Genomic DNA, 20,193 nt, shown 5'->3' with positions numbered 1-20,193 from the left:
CTTCCCTTCCCTTCCCTTCCCTTCCCTTCCCTTCCCTTCCCTTCCCTCTTTTTTAAATCACTGATCTCAGGAATTGTCTTTTTAAGAATACTGAAATGTGTAATTCATAGAAAGTATTTTATGAGGGAAACAGGCCTATTGAAGAATTCTGTTTATTACAATTAATTGAGGTCCATGCAAAAAATAAAAAAATAATCAAAAAGCATTCCTACCACTGGGATCATGTTTTTACCAAACAAATGAACCCAAGCAAAACCACAATGACTCAATAGCCAAGTACTTTTCCTGTAAAATTGAAAACAAACCTCCTGATCACTAGAATTAGCTGGAGGCATTATTTTGCAATGGTAATGTGAGAAAACGTGAGGTGATGAAATTTTTTCCCAAACCCCCATTTTTTTTTTCTTAAACAGACAGAAAGAAAAAACAAAAACCAACCAATAATCCTTTTCCTCACTGTAGGCTGTAGAAATGAGATAAACCAGTTTCTGCCCCTCAGCATAAAAAGCTCATCTTCAGAGCTCTGCAGGCATTCAGCCCAAAGGCAGGTGCAGGGGGAAGAAGCCCAATTGCAGGTGAATCCCTGTAGGACCCTGTTTCATTGTGTGGGCAGTAGCTCAGACCACCTACACTCCCAACAAACCTCCTTCCTCTATTGGCTTTCTTCAGGGCCATCAGTCTTAACAGTTCCCCTGCTGAGCATCAGCACTGGCACAGTCCAGTTTTATCATCTGACAAAGGCACTCCTCAGACTGTTCAGAGGATTTGCTTTAGATATGATTGCCAATACACTAGTAAGAGTTCTTGAAACAGAAGGCTGGAGACCTCACTGTGGCCTTCCAGTATTTGAAGGGAGAATATAAGCAGGAGGGGGAATGGGTGGATAGTGATAGGACAAGGGGAATGGCTTTAAGCTGAGACAGGGGAGGTTTAGGTTGGATATTAGGAGGCAGTTTTTCATACAGAGGGTGGTGAGGCACTGGCACAGGTTGCCCAAGGAGGCTGTGGATGCCCCATCCCTGCAGGCATTCAAGGCCAGGCTGGATGTGGCTCTGGGCAGCCTGGGCTGCTGGTTGGCGACCTGCACACAGCAGGGGGTTGGAACTAGAATAAGAAAGAAAATTAACCAGCAGGTATTGGTTGAAAACTGTTAGTTATGAACACGTGAATGGAGATGAGTTTTTTTCCAAAAGCAAAATACTTTTGACTCGGTTGGGCGAAGACATGACCAGATAACCTAATTATTCAGAGGGTGAAGAATGTTCATGTATTTGTCGGGCATTATGAATCTTCTAAAATTACCCTCAACGGTTCAGAAACACTGGTAGTGTTTGGACAGTTCTCTCTTCTCTTCTTGACATACAGCTTTCTGCAAATACACCTTCAAGAGGCAAGCCTAATTTATAGATGCCTGCTGTCCTCTGTGGCTGCACAGGAGGCATGTGCTGATGTGTGTTAGTGAGAGGAATAAGACAGCCATCTGCACAGACTGTAGTGCCTTGCACATCTTTTCTGTAAGCATGCCTCGAAGGAAAATGACAGCAGAAGAATAGAAAAGGAATAAGCAGAAGGAACATGGAGAAGAGAAAGCTGAAGGGAAAGGCTGCTGCCAAGGTACATTCCTGGAGCACATGAATGTGTATGCATATGTTGCCTTTCATCAGCAACCAATTACAGACTGAAGAATCGAGCCACTCACATGACACTGAGTGCTAATGAAGGACTTGGCTCTTCAAGACTGCAGATATGCACACTTCTGGGCCATGCTGACTTTCTACAGCAGGCAAGACGTCCCTTTGCTGCCTCAATTAAAATTTTGTGTAAATTTTGAGTGCCATGAAAGCCAGCTCCACCACCACCACTCCTTGAGTAGCAGAAGCAATGAAGCCTGGCTGCCAAGAGACCAGATTCCTAGATCCCCATTCCCTTCCCTGAAATTATGCATGTCCGGCCTCATCCCCAGCACTACTGCCAGATGCTTGCCACAGATTTAATCACCACCAGGCACCAAATGCTTCCAGGTCTTTTACAGCCTTCACTGACCTTTCTTGTTCCTCCTCCCGCCCCCAGCACACTCCATCCCTTGAAGTCCCTAAACTAGCAGGTGGGAAAGGGAAAGCCTTTATTTATCAGGCAGCCAGCTAAGCAGAATAAACTGAACTTGCGCTGCAGCCCCTCTGACTACATTTGGCCAAAATCCACTGCAAAATTTAAGAATGCTGGAGAGAGAAAAAAGACAAATGACAGCAGACTTAAACATACAAACCCTACCTCTGCAAGAAACAAGATAAAGAAAAGCGCCAGCCAGATCATCTGACTGCTAAGAACATGCTAGGCGAGAGGAACTCTCTGCTTTAAGGAACTCTTGCATCCAGCATCTCAGTCACTGTGACAAGTTGGGTTTATTTTCTAATCGCTCTTCCAGAAGGTTTCACTTCCAGTTCTGTCATTTAGTCAAGGCATCACTGTGCCATTTGCTTCATAGTCTGGATTTTCCCAGTAAGCACTCTGAGCTTAAGAAAGGAAAAGCAATGACATTTCACAGAGTGCATTAATGAAAGATTTAGCAGCTGAATTACATCAGAGTCCAGAGCCTTCTGACTGCTGAAATTTCCTTGCTGTGCCAGCACCACAAAGGGAGCTCTAGGGCTCATGTGTGGTGGTGTGCAGGGTGTGCATGTGGCTAGCTAAAAGAACAGTTGAACAAGGGCAGGTACACTCAGTGGGCTCTTCTTTACACAGAAAAGACTTGTAAGTAAAGTGAGTGCAAACAAATATTTCATCCTAGATCTAGGTTTGCTTCACAGTGCCCAATCAATATCAATACCAAACTTATCCAACACCTCAGCCTTGTATTCTAGCTGTAAACTCGTCATGATATTACTTTGAAAAGCTGGACCTGACACTGCTCCTGTAAGAGCTGTGGACTGCTAAGAAGTCATCTTTGGTCTGCACACTTTGAGCTAGAAGCCGTTTCATTTTATAAGCCTGGACTGTAGTAAAGGCCTTGCCTCCTGTCTCAGCTGCAACAGATAAAAATATTTACCTTACATGGGCAAAAAAGCTACAGCACAGAAAGAAAAAAAGAGGAAGACATACATATAATATAGCAGTGACATAACCACAAGAGTGACAGCACAAGTGAGCACTGTAAAACCACCACTTTCATTCTGACTCTTCAAAAATATTCCAGATTCTATCTCAGGGGAAAAAAAAAAAAAGATATAAATTGAGACATAAGGTTGGATCAGCTGTTTTCTTTTTTGTTGTTGTTGGGTTTTTTGTTTGTTTGTTTTTGTTATAAGGTAATAACCAATTAGCCAATAACATCTCAGGAAAAGGAAAATCATTTTAACTGTTGGTAATTTGTAACTCAGCAGAAAGCAATTCTCTGCTTCCCTAAAAAGAAATCCAAACAATCTCCAAACCACCTAATCATACAAAATTTCACACTACAAGATTTAGAAGAAAATTTTTCCTAAGAATAACTTCCAAGAATGAGCAGATTCAGTAGACTGAAATTATCTTGGAATATTTTAGAGATACAGATTGTCTCTGTTTGTCTCAGAAAGGATCTGTGCTTGCTTTTCCCATTGAATGTCATCTGAATGAAAAAAACATAGAATCATAAGAATGGTGTTACAAGATAAATCAGCTCCACTTGGGGAATAAGCTTCAGTTTTTGATAAGGCACCTCTTCTTCTTGCCTCCTGTTAACTGAGAAATTTCCGTTCTGGGATCCTTAAGGGAGGAGATATATTCTCCTGCCAGGTCTACTAACCAGCATAAGTAAAAGACAGGAGTAGAAAACAGAGTACAACCACACCTTTGTTCTATTGTTACTATAAACCAAAACTCTACAAAATAAATATCACCATAAATTCCTTGTTCTTGAACTAAAGTTTTGTGACCAAAGCATGAGAATTGCATTAGATCTTTGGAAAGTCTTGCTCATGCTGGCTGGCTGCATAACCTCTAAGCAGTTCTCCCGTAAGTCATCTATTTGTTATTTATTATATTCAATAACTTTATTGCAGCCCACCATGCTGTCATTCTACAGACAGGAAGCCATAATATTGCAGCTAACTTACATAGCTAGTCACCTTCATTTCTTTCTTGAATTTGGAAAGCAGCCAAAACAGCAAAAATCTGTAAGGAAGCCCTTTCCCTGTAATGTAAGGCAGCTGTTCCAGGTACCTGAGGAAATCTTCGTGCACCAGCATCTCCAGGCTACAAATTACCTGAGTCTTCTTGATGGACAGAAGCTCCTCCATGTAAGAGTGATTCTACAAGGTAAGCTCCATCAACAGATTCATGCACTTAGCATTCCCATTTAAGAACAAGTCTTTTGGGTCATTATCACCTTGTATGCAGCAAACCTATACTCTCAAATACAGGTGTGGCAAGGAGCTTCTCACACCTGCAGGCGGTATAGAACAGGTTAACAGAAAATTTAAAAAAAAAAGACATTTAGCTAATCAAAAAAAATCATTTAAGAGAGATGGTATAGAAACAACAAAGCATAACAAAAAAGCTCATTTCATTGTTTCACAGCACAAAATCCAAGGGTAAGAAGCATTACCCAAACTACATGAGTGTCAGTACTTAGTGTTGACACCATCACTTACCATGGATGGATTGCACTCAGTTTATGGAGTGAAAAACAGATCTGGTAAGAACCACTACATTCAACTCTATACAAACCATTTGTATTAAGCTTTTACCAGCACAATTAATAAGATACATTTGATTTTATTTCTAAAACATCAATGTCATCTTTCCAAACACAGAGAAGAAAATGTTTCCATTGCAGCACTGCTGTAAGCATGGTGACATTTTACTATGTGTCAGGCATCACATACAGAATCCTTATTGCTCTAACGGTACATGAGTAAAGTTTTCTATTCACTAATTTCCCAGTAATTTCACTGTCTTCACAGAAGTGAAATGACAGCAGCCAGGAGCAGACCTGAAATTCTTGGATTTAAACATAGACTGAACTACTAAGAAACTCTTTAACTGGAAAAATCACAGGAGACAGGCTTCTGAGCAAACCTCTAGCTAAACCTCACCTTTTCACCAGTACTCTCATCAGTGGTTGTAAAAAAGTCAGACACCTTCTAGTGACACATGCTTCCACCTTGCAGAAGATCCAACTGCCTTCTAGAAGGTATAGCTCATATCCTTGAGCTATATAGCAGAAATGCTATATAAAGTCTCACCATCCATAGCTTTGGGAGGTACAAGAGCAATATGTACAAGAGCAATACCTCCCACCCCGCTTATTGTAGCTATCTGCTGATCAGAGCTAGAAAATAGGAAAAAATAAGAAGTGAAGTGCTGGTAAAAGTTCACCAAACAAGACTGAGACATTATGAAACTTTGCATTTTGCTGAGCTGCTTTTCTAGCATGGAATCAGAAAATGTACATAAACCCAAATAGCACTGATATGTCACCAAACTCCCAAGCAGCTTTGGCAATACAACAGAGAACAACTTCAAATGAAACTTGATTGCTGCACATCTCTGCTTCCTATTAAGGATTATATCTCTTATATATTTTGTTATCTAGATGAGGGAAAAATCCACTCAACTCCACATCTCCCTGTGTTATTCCCACTCAATTTCAATCTGTTTAAACATAAATCCCTAGAGCTTCTAGGTCTTAGTAACACTCCCAGTTAAGTGACAGAAGAATAAAGTTTCAGGACTCTAGGATAATTAGTCCCTATAAGCTCTGTTTATTCTTAGTCTGTCTCACACACGTAACGAAATAATTTATTGCCCAAATAGTGGGAGGGAAAGATTGAAATGTGAACATTTCTCGAATTTTATTAACTCTAACAAAAACTGTAAGTTACAGGGTGGTCATTTGGTGAAGACACACAAATTCAGACACGTGAATATTGCTCAGCTGGCAATTAAGTGACAAACATTGTACAACTGCGGCAGACATCAACTGCTGAACAACTAATCAATGTAATCAAAATCTTCTGGAATTCCAAAACTTTTGTCAATTCTGCTCTCTTCAAATCCAAATTTACGCTTGGCCCAGGACTTTATTGCAAAGATGTTATCTGTAAACAGAATACAAAACATTCCGTTTTAAATGTTTAGCAAAGTATGGCTTGTAGACTCAAATACAATGGTAGATGAATTCTAAATAAGATATTACAAATAATGTTCTAAATAATTAAAGAAAAAAAATTAAGGACATATTGCTTGCTATGCAAAATGGAAACGTAAAGCCACAGAGTCAAGCTGAGCAACAACAGGAAATTAAGTTAAACTTCCACACATATGTCACTGCAATAGGCTTCTTCAAAACTGTGCAGCACATTTCCTGCATGTCCAAGTTGATGAATAAGGTTAAGAAATACCTACATTGTATTAGCACCCATTATATGAGGGCAGAGATAATGCTTCACAAAGCATTCTACTCTTCAGAAACAAATGAAAATTCAGAGAAGAATTAAATTTTCTGAATACCTGGAATCATGGCAATGTCAAAGTAGCCACTGCCATTCCTGGTCTCTTTCTGTTAAAGTTTTCCTTATCTTAAGAGATTTTAATTCAACCAAAAAAAAAAAAAGAGTTGCAGATTTTAACAAGGTGTGCAAAGAATAGATCCATTAACCACAGTTATTAGTTAAACTGAGAAAATACATTTCTTTTTTGAATCATGAGTGCACACAAAATAAATTTCTGGATGTTTTTTGTAAGTGAGGTCTATCCTGCATCATGTCTTAAAACTTCCTAGCAATAACTAGGTCTTTTACTCAAATTGCTCGTGTGAAGCTGCCCTAGGCAAAATAAGTGCATACAGACCAGTCCATCTGTTGGCTGCCTCCTTGGCTACTTTGCTTGTTTGGCCTGAAAGAGAGGGAAAAAATAAAAATACAAACATAAGTCAGAGTCAAATAATAACAGTAGTTTCAAGACATGGAGATGTTTGGTTTGGTTTGCATGGAGATTGAATTGTACATACATAGCCTGAAGATACTAGAGGAAAATGAGACTGAAAATACTTTGCAATGCTCCCTGTATGTAAACTGTGCATTACATCAGTATGTATGACTATACAAATCAAGAAAATGATAAGAGGAACAGTCAACCACTGGAGTCTGCACAAACATATCACATAGCTTTGGAAAGTCCCCTGAGCTTTGAGAATCCCTTTGATTACATAAAGACAATGCTCCTGCTCATTATACTGGGCTTCTCTCAGTTACCACCTCTCCCAGTTTAAATACATAATAATAAAAGCTATTTGTAGTAAATTTACACAGCTTCCATGAGGCAAAACAGTATCAAGAAAATAAATCCTCTTGCTCCCACGAAAATAAGCAGTGAATCAAATCAAACAGGTTGGTTTGTAACGTGGGAATTCATCAGAATCATTATGGTTCTCACACCTACACATAACTTAGTTATTCCCAGTCAGTCTTGTTAGTACTCGCATGATAATATTCATTGGAATGGTCAGCATGAGATTTGTATACAGAGGCACTGCAGAAATGAATATATGATCAGATATCCATTGTTACAAGGCTTATACTTCGGTCAAAGTTAAATTATCTTGCAAAATTATCTGCTAGCACTCAGAAAGATAATCACTCTTTATTCTACCCTTCAGTATGTTTTGGTTAGTGATATGAGTAATGGTTAAATGCTGGTAGAATATAGTCTCAAAAACAGTGCAGTTTCTAGAGATGGTCTACAATCAGAAAGAATTATAGAATTTCTCAGGTTGGAAAAGACTTTAAAAATCATCGAGTCCAACCTCACTCTAACAATCCGCCGCTAAATCCTGTCCCTGAGCACCACATCCAAATGGTTGTTAAACTCATCCAGGGATGGTGACTCAACCACCTCTCTGGGGAGCCCATTCCAGTGCTTAACAGCCCTTTCTGTAAAGAAGTTTGTCCTGATATCCAACCACGTATTACAAATGATGTTAAAAAGACTGGCAAAAAAAGGGAGTGGGTAGGAAGAGGGAATTTTTACACATTTGCATGCATTAGAAATGCAAACTATTCCTTGCTTGACAGATATTCCATATTTCCTTTGCTCACTTCTTGTTGCTAACTCCACTATTTTAGTTCCATAGATGGCAGCACTGACAACACACTGACAGCCAAGGGCATTATGAACAGTACTTCACCTAACACTACACAGATCAAGTTTGCAGAATAAGGGCCTTTGTTTGCCAAGACCTTGCATTGCATGAAAGCACTGATACTGCACTCAGCACTTTTTTAAAGTCGGATTGTAAAATTGCATCTGACTTCAAGTAACAAAGTTACAACTCTAAAAGGTTTGGGGCTGCAAAGTAACAGCACCCTGATGGTCAGGGTGAGCAGACTGCCTCCACAGCACCTGCTTTCTGTAAGCAGCCAAGCAGCTGAGCAGGCACTTCTGCACCATGCAGCAGCTCTCAGCTCCTGCAGCTTGTAGCAGCACTGGTCTCATGCTTAAAGCACACCCACTGTGCATATATGGGGGCAGCAAGGTGCTTCATCAGCCTTCAGACATTGCTTAACACGTTAAAATGTACATGTGCAATCATGCGGTTTAGAAATGCGACCTCTACATCTATTAAAGAGAAAGCAGAGGTAGCCAACAGTTGCAGGTTGGACTCACTCCACTGAGTGGCTAGAATGACAGTGGCTGTTGATAACAGAGCTGTGGCTAGAAATGAAATCATGGTAGCAAGGGGAGGAAGCTGTATGGGGAAAACCCACAGTGGGCAGCACGTTCAATTACTAAAATAACAAGAAAAAAAAAAAACCAACAAAAAACACCAAGAAAGAGCCGAGAGTCTAAGTACTGAAACAAAACAGTGAAAGATTTTAACTACACCATTCTTTCCATGCACCACTTGGGATTAATCATAGAATGGCAGAGAAATGCCACGTTCAAAGTGTGGAAAGACAGTAAGTAGAGACAGAACTGCAGGACATGGAAGGTAACATTCAAACAATGTGGCCAGATGCCAGTGTCAAAGGAAGGGCTGTTCCAGGCCCCTGGAAGCACATATCCCCCCATTACTCTGCTGACAGAAGGCTCAGGGCTGGGGAAACAAGAGCCACTTGTAGCACCTCCGGCACGTGACATCTCCAGGAAATGCATTCACAAGAGGCTGGGGCAAGGTTTTATTGCTTGCAGTTTCCCATTTTACCCTGGCAGGCATGTGACAGTACCACAGGGTACAGGTGTGGGTTTATCCTGCCATGTGTGAAGTTGCTTAAGCCATCAGGTGTACGATATCAACACCAACAGCAGCTATTTCTGGCAAGCTGCAAGCCACCTATGTGCTCCTCATGTCCAGCCTGACCAAGGTGATGCACACAAGACAGCTTGCACTACCTCTTGTCAGCAAGCAGGACTGTCACTGCTGTTACTGCAGGATAGAACTGCAGTCTGCATAACCATTAATTTCTTCACTTATGGTAAAATCTTCACATATTTTTCCATCACTTTTTTCTTTTTTATTTTATTTATTTAGGGTCTGGAAACACATTATCCATCTTCAGAAAATAAAATTGCCAATGCCTACGGACTGAGAACTTACCTATCTGAAGGCAAGGTGAAAATGCCCTGGGGTCTGGCTCAATTCTTGCCTATAGTTCCACTGCAGAATCTCATCTGCTGGCTGCATGTAACACAACACAGCTGGACATGCATCACCTGAAGACATCAGCTGCATACCTGCATTATGGCCAGCATCTTCCAGAGGTCCCCCACTCCATCACAAGAACCAAGAGGTATGAAGGAATCTGCACTTGGACCACATTACCAAAATCTTCTGTAGTTGCTTGTTGGGACTTTCAATAGTTGTGTCATGAGTATGTGTGAGTGCACAAAGAGGAGTAGAATAGAAATCCCCCACCCACCTACCCAAAGTACTGATGTAATTCAACGCTATGCTGCTTATGACTGCCTGTTCTGCACAGGATCATACACCCATCAGCCTCCCACACAGAAGGGTGAAGTAGATATTTACTTCCATTCATGTGACAATACATCAATACACTTCCTTGCAGAATACACGTCATTCACTTGGCTGAGCTACACTCTTGTGTCCTAGGCTGACCAGTTCTTGGCATTTTCTAAGCAGTAAATGGAAGTGTACATTCTCTCCTGAGCCAAATGAAAGTAACTACATCACATACAGAAGCGCAAGGCCCAGGAGCAGCACGGCCAGCATGGTTTTTAATTTAAATGATTCTATGACTCGTGCAGCACTAGACTGCTACATCAGCAAAACACACCGGGAAATAAGTCATAAAGACTGAAAGGGTAAGGGTCAAAACATTTTGAGCACTCCTCCTAGGAATCTCTTCCTCCCTCAAACCCAGGTATCTAGCAGAGCTGCAGGGAACTCAGGAAGCCTAGATTTTGGGAACTGAACCATTTTCCTAAGCACCCTTCTTAACACAGGGACAAACAAAACCAGTTATGGAAAGGAAGATCCAGAAGTGCTGAATACCTAAAGAGAAAGTGAAGAAACATGCTCTTCATGGTCTTTAATGCAGGCAAGTGACATCCAGACGGGGATGGATGAAGGAGCAGACCAAAGAAGCCAACCTGACAAGAGTGTGTGGAATAGCAAGCAAAAAACCATCCAGGGCAAACAGACAGCTCCCGGCCAGGAGTGACATCTGGCAGCACAGGATGCCTTTGTCAGATCTGAGCTGGTGGCATGCATCGGCTAAGAGTCAGCATGGTCAAGTTGTGCTGCTTCTGATTCAACTCTGGAAGCCCCAAGCCACTCTCAGAATTATGCAGAACCGCAGCTGCCTCCTTCCTCTCTTCTGCTCCTTCACACAGATTTACAGCTTTTCTCCTGAATGGGATGTTGGAAGTTAACGTTCCTACTTGTGTTCCAGAGTGGAATGGCCGCTTGAGGTTCCTTTAAAATCTCACAAATTTCCACGGTCAGAAAACCACTACATGCCTCATCAATGCAATATGCGTGCTCCAGGAGGATGGGTTACTCCTTCTACACATCTCTGATATTTCCATGACTGTTACACAAATGTGGCAATAACCATAAGAACTCCACAAGCATTTGCCAGACCTACTTCCAGGTTATTTCTAAAAGCTTTTCTTTTTGTTTTTTTTTTTTTTTTTAAGTCATGCATGTAAAGGAATGCAATGGAAGCAGTCACTGAATAATATTCAAGAATCAGGCTGTAAAGGTACCAACAGCTATACTGGAAAATCTCAAGAGCCTGAGGTAGCCCACAGTCACTTGTAGTCTTGGAAACAAAGAAAGAACTGCTGCCTTCTTCTCCCTTCTAGTTTCTACTCTGGAATTTTCAAGAGAACTTTATATATTATTATAAGCAATATTTTTATGTGTAAACATTTCCAGGACTAGTCAGGAAGAATCATTATTCTTCTCCCATACACCAGCATGCCACATAACACTTGCATCCGTGATATCAATCAACAAGTCACAACGCTTCAGAATACATAACAACTGAATTCAAGTCAATGCAAATGCACTATTTCTCATGTAGACAACATCACACACTCAGCAGAACTATACTGACATGTTGCTAAAGATATTCCAGAGCTATAGGGAAAAAAAAGTGCTTGTTATTATGACAGCTACCTACAACTATTTTGGAAAGCCTGGAACACAACATGCTAAGGCAGGATGGAAAAAACATTCATTTTATATGTTGGAAAATAAACCTAAGCATATGTGTCCAATAGTATTAATATGTGCTGAGACGCAGCAGTGCATATAAAAGCCACCAATAAGCTGCTCCATATCTCTGAGATCTTTTAAAGGGTCTGCAATATTTTTTGTTTGAAAAAAGTGTCATCTCATCAGCAAAAGCTCCCACTGTTCCATATGAAAAGGTCACACTGTCAAATTGTATCAGGATGTACAGTGTCTCTTTGAAAAACATCCAACAGAATTTGTCAAAATCACTATCAAAAGATTCATCTATGCAAAATAAGATGCTTAAGATGCTCTTGTACTCAAGTTTACTGCATTCACATACCCACAGAAAAAGACTGTTTATCTTCTCTGTATGTTACCTGAAAGCCCATACTGAACTCATAGTTGTGTAACCAAAATACATCTATTCTTAGCCGACAAAGAGAAAAGAGGGAAGCAATGCTCTTACACACAACAAGCCAAGCACACCAGCCTTCTGACTCAGGGCTGCCTCCCAACACTTCTTTTTTTTTTCCTTTTTTTTTTTTCCCCCCCTTTTCTCTTAGTGGACAACCCCTCATCCCCCACTTTACCAGTACGACTTCAGCTGCGCTGCTGAACTGTGTTTCTCACAAAGGTCCATCACAGAGCAATAAGCTTTTTGTTCTTGTGCTGCAGAGAAATGCCTGTAAGGTATCTCAAGAGGTCTGTACCCTATGCACAAGACTGAAAACATGTCCAGGCTTACCTTGCCATTCCCAAGGTGTTCATCTGTAGCCTGTTTGAAAGGTTTTAGTGTCAGAGAGTTTCACCTCCCCAAGCAATCTAGATTACAAAGTAGCCTAGGATTCATGCTATGGCAGTTTCTTCTAGACTGTGTTCTTCTTTTCTTACAACAGCATAGGGCAAAACAGAGTCAAAACACAAAGGAAATACTTGTCCCATTCTAAAAAGGTCTATTACATTGGCAAGGATAAAACCTGTGTTCCTGTATATATTTCTAAATTGTTTTCTTTTCCAGTTTTTTTCCCTCAAATACGCCATTCTTTCCAGTAAAACAGCTCGCAAGATGCTCAAGTGAGGAGGAGGGAAACAAAAGAAATGCTCTCAAATATAGCACCAGTATCACTTTTGCAATGATACCACACAGCTTGCAAGATATCTTCAGTTAAATACCACTGAATGAGGTATCTACACGAAGAATATTCATTGGTGATATACAGTCCTACAATGAAAACATACCCTACCACACAATAACACATGGAAGACTGGCATCGTGTTTTCTTTTTTTCTTTCAGCAAGGCCAAGGAAGACTCCATTTGACAGACCTTCAATTTCATAAGGAAGACAACAGATTAAAAACCCATAATATCTTTCCTGACCTCATTCTGCCATGTGAAAGCCTTGAAAATGAAAATCAATACTTTAAAAAATTCATTTCAGTAACACCGTAAGTTTATCCAAAAAGTCTGAATGAACAGTACCACATATAACAAACCAAGTACACCCAACACCACAAAAGATGAGCAAAATAATCAGCCCACAAAAGCCTTTTCAACTTCAATAAAAGTGACCTATAGATCACTTCCATTAGAAGTTGTCTTCATGGTTTTAAAACAGGCCCAAATGGATTGCTGGCAATTCATTTCTAAATTAAGGAAGAACATAAACGTAGTCAGAAGCAGCCATTTTCCACATCACAAATTTTATCAAGTGTCTCCCATTCCTAAGTGGCTCAATGACTTTCACCATAAAAGATTTACTAGCTTAGACATTAAAATAATTCTCACATATTTCACCTGTCTGCCCCTCATCCAGCATACTTTTCCCCCTGCAATTACATTATTAAAAAGAAAAGAAAAACAGAACAAAACTAAATCTTATGAGCTTTTGAATTTAATTTCTAGAATTGGGAACTTGCCAGAGCAGCCAGTTTATTTAAGCAGGATGTTGCACATGCTAGCTAAACATCCAATCTTCCAACTGCTTTTTTTTCTTGAATCTCTAAGTAAAACTCCACTGACAAAACACAAATGATTTTTTAAAAAATTTGTTTTATGTTTTTTGGGGGGTTGGTTGGTGGTGTTTTGGTTTTTTTTGTTTGGTTGATTTTTTTTTTTTATTTTGGCTGAAACAACTAAACTACAGCTTCATTTTAAAGCAAGTCAGCATAAATTCAAGCTCTGAAAGAATAGTAATCCTGCTACAACGTGCTTAAGGTATAAAAGCATAAATATGCATGTGCCTATACAACTAGGACAGTTTCTTTTTCACTGCAGAGTAAACTTAGCTGGAATCCAAATTTTAGGCTAAACTTAGTGTTTCCAGAGGTACTCTATGAAACATGGAGGGAAAATCAGGGCCTTTGCTGAAAGTCAAATGACCCTCCTAAACTTCAGCTTCCCAGATTCTATCAAAAGCCCCACATGTCACTTCCAGCTTTGCTCGCCTGAAACATACCAAGCGCCCTAAACCACTCACCCCACATAATCCAGCATGTGAATAAAAGATTACCTTTTCATCATTCAGCATCAGGATATTAAGATGAACTGTTACAACCCATATCTATTTTCTCATTCTGCATGTAAATTCTTTAGATAATTCTTCACAAGAGTTCGTTAACCAGAATTCAGGAGAGCAAAATTCTGGCTTCTCAAGGAAGTGTTGAGTGGGATCCCCTGAAACTGTCCTTAAGGGTGTGTGTACAGAACAGAGCTGGCAGCTCTTTAAAAGCACCCTTCTGAGAGCACAACGGCTCTCCATCCCCCAGCAGAAGTCGAGCAGGGGAAGCTGGCGACCAACGTGGCTGTGCAGGGACTTGCAGCTTAAACTGAGGGCAATGTACAGGAAGTGGAAACAGGGTTGTGTAGCCTGGAAGGAATACAGGGCTGTTGTCTGTGTGTCTAGAGATAGGATTAGGAAAGCCAAGGCACAGATGGAGCTGAACTTGGCGAGAGATGTGAAAGATAACAAGAAGGGGTTCTACAGGTACATAGGCAGAAGGAGACAGATCAAGGAGAGTGTTGACCCTCTGATGAAAGGTAATGGGGAGCTGGCTTCCTCAGACATAGAAAAAGCTGAGGTGCTCAATGAGTGCTTTGCCTCAGTCTTCATGGGTGGTCAGGCTTCCCGTATCTGCCAGGACCCTGAGCCTCTAGGTGAGGGTGTGGGGAGTGGATTTTGTCCCACTGTAACAGTCCAAGTCCTCCTCATGAAATTAAATGTGTGTAAGTGCATGGGGCCAGATGATCCACCCCAGGGTTTTGAGAGAGATGGCTGGTGTGGTTGCAGAGCTGCTCTCCACCATATTTGAAAAATCATGGCTGTCTGGTAAAGTCCCCAGTGACTGGAAAAAGGGAAACATTACTCCCATTTTTGAGAAAGGTAGAAAGAATGACCCGGGGAACTACAGGCCAGTGAGCCTCACCTCTGTGCCTGGAAAGATCATGGAGCAGATCCTCCTAGAAGCTATGCTAAGGCACAGATGAGATAGAGGTGATTCGAGACAGCCAGCATGGCTTCACCAAGGGCAGATCGTGCCTGACCAATCTGGTGGCCTTCTATGATGGAGTGAGGCATCAGTGGATGGGGGAAGGGCAGTGGATGTCATCTACCTGGACATCTGCAAAGCCTTTGACGTGGTCTCTCAGCACATCCTTCTCTCTAAATTGGAGAGGTGTGGATTTGAAGGATGGGCTGCTTGAAGGATTAAGAACTGGTTGGCTGGATGCGGCCAAAGGGCTGTGATCAATGGTTCTGTGTCAGGTGGAGGCCGGTCACAAGCAGTGTCCCTCAGGGGTCAGTCTTGGGACTGGTGCTCTTCAGCATCTTCATCAACGACAGATGATGGCATCGAGTGCAGCCTCAGCAAGTTTGCAGATGGCCCCAAGCTGAGCGGTGCAGTCGATGCATTGCAGGGAAGGGAAGCATCCAGAGGGACCTGGGCAGGATGGAGAAGTGGCCATGTGAACCTAATGAGGTTCAACGAGGCCAAGTGCAGGGTGCTGCATTGGGTCGGGGCAACCCCAGGTATTGATACAGACTGGGGGCAGATCTCCTTGAGAGCAACCCTGCGCAGAAGGACTTGGGGTCGTGGTGGACGAGAAGCTGGCCATGAGGCAGCAGTGTGCGCCTGCAGCCCGGAAGGCCAGCTGTGTTGTGGGCTGCATGAAAAAGGGGCGGCCAGCAGGAGAGGGAGGTGATCGTCCCCCTCTGCTCGGCTCTTGTGAGGCCCCATGTGCAGCGCTGCGTCCAGGCCTGGGGCCCCCAGCACAGGAAGGACGTGGAGCTCTGGGAGCGGGGCCAGAGGAGGCACTGAGATGAGCAGAGGGCTGGAGCAGCTCTGCTGTGAGGAAAGGCTGAGGGAACTGGGCTTGTTGAGCTTGGAGAAGAGAAGGCTGCAGGGAGACCTCATTGTGGCCTTCCAGTGCTTGAAGGGAGCGTATAAACAGGAGGGGGAATGGCTGTTTGTGAGGGTGGATAGTGATAGGACAAGAGAGAACGGTTTTAAACTGAGACAGGGGAGGTTTAGGTTGGATATTAGGAGGCAGTTTTTCACCCAGAGGGTGGTGAGGCACTGGAACAGGTTGCCCAAGGAGGCTGTGGATGCCCCATCCCTGCAGGCATTCAAGGCCAGGCTGGATGTGGCTCTGGGCAGCCTGGGCTGCTGGTTGGTGACCCTGCACACAGCAGGGGGTTGGAACTGGATGAGCATTGTGCTCCTTTCAACCCAGGCCATTCTATGATGACATACCTCATAGATCATTATGTTTTTATGGTATTCATTGAACTCCAGGTATTTTCCCAGAATTTCTTCAAAAAGCCAACCCCATAAATAATAGCACTCACATCCCACCAAGCACATGAACTGCAGTCAGTATATAACATTTCTAAGACCACATCCTGTCCAAATGCACAAATAAACCGAGGCACAGCTACGAAGAAAAAAATAACGAATTATGTAACTAAGAAAAACAACTAAGAAAAAATTAACTAACTTTAGAGAACTTCAGAGAGAGTGTAAATTAATGTTCCTTTCATTAAAGAACAAGTTTTAAATTCTAGAAGTATTTAGCTGTTTCTGGTTTTAAACTGCACAGCAACTGAAAACAAGATTTATATGCCTCTCTATAAAATACCAGATTTTGTTTTAGCTCCTTAACCTCTTTTTTGTGGCAGAAAGAATGAAACTTGCACAGGTTAAACTTGAAGAGCTTTATGCAGAGCTTTTCATTGTCAGTCTTATAAAAATCTGGACGAATAAAAAAAATTCTGAAAGCTTTGTGTTTTCTCTGGTTCTGTTCTCTGCCATAAGTTTTAGGGAATGTACCAGCATTACGTGTGTCCAGTCCTGCAGACATACATACATGTTATGTTATGCAGTCTTTCATTGGGAGAAACAGGGACTCTATTTTCCACAACACCCGTTTCCCCATGAGAATACCCTCCAGCTTCAAAAATCTGCATTTAAGCTGAGAAACCAGGGCTCAGTCCTGCACCAACTGAAGCAGAATTACAAGCTCAACAAAGAAGTGTAAAGTTACAGAAGGTCTGTTTTTACTACCAGCGACTGTAATACTGTGGAAAGATCTGTAACTCAATGCTAAATCATGCTTAGTTGGCTGAAACAGCATTTCCAAGAGGCAAACAAGCTTGCAGGACTGAACTACTGTGGCTGTTAAAAAAACTTACATTTTGCAAATGTGGGCATATTTTCACAACGTGCTATCAATAAAATGTAACTATCCAAATATATCCACAAAACCAGGTCATTATGTAGCTTCCTCTAGTGGCCAATCATGTTTCTGCTGTCATTTACTGTAGTTAATTATTTAAATACAAATGCTGAAGTTCTGTGTTCAAATACATACTCTAATACGAAAGCCAAGAAAATTAAGGCAGAACATTTGTTACTAGTATAAAAAGGACAAGCAGCAAAGTCAGCAGAAAACAGAGTCAGTATTAAGTACTTGTTTGCCCTTTCTGAATATGCATTCTAATACATTTAGTTACATGGTCAAGCATGACTTTCCCATCTAAGACACGGGGAACAAAACAGATGTTCAATTTTCATTTTCTTCAGATATTTACTATGAACCATCAAATTTCATTTTGACACTGGAATCAATATGTGTGCATGTGTCTTTTAATGAGGCTTATCACTGTAGGATGTAAACCTAACAAATATCACTAGGTTTGTTTCTGCAATGCTTTTTTTGAGGGAAAGAGTAACGAGGCACATCACAAAATCCGTGTGCTGATAAAATCAGAAGGCAATATGACACACACCTCTAAGGCATCACAATAAAATCAAGGCATACAAAAATACAGGACGGACAATTAATAGTATGAAATTTTATACTGAATATCAGAGAGCTTCCCTTATGGGTTGAAATTATTTATGGAAGGAAAGGGAAAACTCAAGTGCAGAAAATGACAACAACAACAAACCCAGCTTTTAAAAGTACTGTTATGTAACACAACAGCCATCTCTGATTTCTGACTCAAAACGAAAATAAATTAATTTAGATTTGGTAATCCCCATGTTAATCCAACTGAAAATACTCACAAGGATTAAGTTACTGAAACTGTATATTTCGTGGAAAATCACGTATCACTCATGCAGTGTGAAAAGGATTTAAAAATCTGAGGAAACAACTTGGTTTATAAGGTTATTCTGAGAAACAACAGCACTAGCGCTTATGTCTAGATGAATATCTTCCATTGAATGAGATTCTTTATATCTTCTTAGACTAAAAGCTACAATTTCCTGCATCTTTTTTTTTTTTCTTTTGCCTTTGTGCTTCCCCACAATCCAGAGCAAGAGAAGTCTCTTCCCCAACCTCACCTCTCTCCCAGTTTTGTTTTGTTTTTCCATATATCATGAAATTCCATTCAGTTTTGACAAGGATATTAACTCCCTCAAAGTGATATTTCCATTTAATTATTTTTATGCTGCCAGCAACTTTAGACAGTGCAACAGTAACTGTTGAAACATACAACAAAGCATCAAAGCAACTTTTTAACTGAAGGTCAGCAACAAATTATTTTCAGAGCACTGCTGCACAATCCCTTGGGAAGCCTACAGGTAGCCCAACAAGGCACCTAGCACCAGTTCCCTTAAATGCTCACCTCTCTTTTGCAGAAGCTCACATGGAACTTCCACATGCTTTAAAGAAGGGCAGGCCGTGCCTGGAGCAATTAATGATTACAATTATTTCTCTCTTTTCTAGATATCAGTTCACATGTTGCCATCTATTAGAGGATGTCCTACCATTCGAGCTGTAATTTGTCTCTCTGTGCCTAGTACTTAGAAACATGCTCACAGCAACTCCTTTAAAAGAGAGGCTCCTCAACTGCTCCAGTGCAGTGCTTCACTACAAGACTATCTCAGCACTTTAAATACCTGTCACTACAAATCCCTCTGTTGTCAATTTCTGCCTAAATGTATTCATTTTTGCAGCTCGAGTGTGCCTGTTATTTGTCCTTAGGAGAGCACACAGCAGAGGATTTACAGCATAGTAAATCTCAAGTTTGCATATTCCCCTGCATACCATTACATCCTTAGGGAAAGATAATGTAACTGACAAAAAAACGTCATGGTCTCACTAAAGAAAGAATATCTGTCCAATTCTGGGGCGTGCTGCCAATTGCGTTTATGTTCCTGGCCTTCTCACAGCACATTTCTAAAGATGCAGACTCTGCTGGAAGAATAAGGAAAGAGAAAGATTCAGATTTGGTCAAAAATGTTCCCAGAAAAAGGTCTGTGCCTGTTTCTCATCACTGCGATGGCATTTCGGCATTACAGCAATTGAATATGCGATAGTGTTTGGGTAACAATCTAAAGCCTAATAAATAAAACATTACATCTGAAGCAGAGAAAATTCAAAGAAATTTCATGCATGCTTTTCATTTTTCATGTTAAGGATCAGAATATTAAGTACACTTCAGTGCTCGATTCTGCATTAAGTAATAAAAGTTCCTCATTATTCCCTGTATTTCATTTGAAGTAAAAACTTCAACCAAAAGCCAGCATTTCAGTCAGTATAAACATCAATACATAAGTTATTACACCACTGACTAAATAAAAATTAAACATATCTAATGAAATGTTATGTGTTAAATGGACAAAACAAAGGAAGTAGAGTGATACCTTATTGAGCCAGTATGGGACTAAAAGCAAATGAAAGCCAGTGAATGCTCTTCCTGCACGATAGGATCCCAGTTACAGAATTAGCGTTGTTATAGAAAAAATGGTCCTAATATTACTTCTAATGTACCAGAGTGTTTCAGTGTTAGTTTTGTTTGTTAACTGCCCAGCTGTTGGCAGACTAAATACCAATTAAAAAAGCTCTCACCTTATGTAATATGACAGAACATGAAAACAAATGGTTAGAGTACCTGTATTGCAATGCTTACAGCTTTAAAAAAAATTGCAGCTACACACAGGCAAATCTCCGCACACCACATTTTAAGCTAAAAAGTGCAGACTTCTCCTAAGTTCACTTTAAACC

The 20,193-nt window shown here is 40.9% G+C and overlaps 1 protein-coding gene across 7 annotated transcripts in view; it reads right to left on the bottom strand.

Annotated features, from left to right (window-relative positions):
* Nucleotides 1-2,716: 2,716 nt before the first annotated feature.
* MND1 (meiotic nuclear divisions 1) overlaps nt 2,717-20,193 on the bottom strand; it is a 34,666-nt gene continuing 17,189 nt past the window's right edge. For 4 of the 7 annotated variants that reach the window (XM_048941652.1, XM_048941649.1, XM_048941651.1 and 1 more), the window contains exons 8-9: nt 6,829-6,873; nt 2,717-6,077 (exon numbers count right to left, since the gene is read on the bottom strand). In XM_048941652.1, the coding sequence (XP_048797609.1) occupies nt 5,971-6,077; nt 6,829-6,873 (152 nt within the window). In that variant the 3' untranslated portion in view covers nt 2,717-5,970. Of the gene's footprint in view, nt 6,078-6,828; nt 6,874-9,711; nt 20,190-20,193 lie in introns of those variants that run through there. The other 3 variants (XR_007376257.1, XM_048941654.1, XM_048941653.1) reach the window with 3 other exon arrangements.

The sequence above is a fragment of the Lagopus muta genome, chromosome 4 (assembly GCF_023343835.1).
Source record: "Lagopus muta isolate bLagMut1 chromosome 4, bLagMut1 primary, whole genome shotgun sequence".
Lineage (NCBI taxonomy): Eukaryota > Metazoa > Chordata > Aves > Galliformes > Phasianidae > Lagopus > Lagopus muta.
Note: the sequence above shows the minus strand (reverse complement) of the source record. Positions and strands in the feature narration are given on the sequence as shown.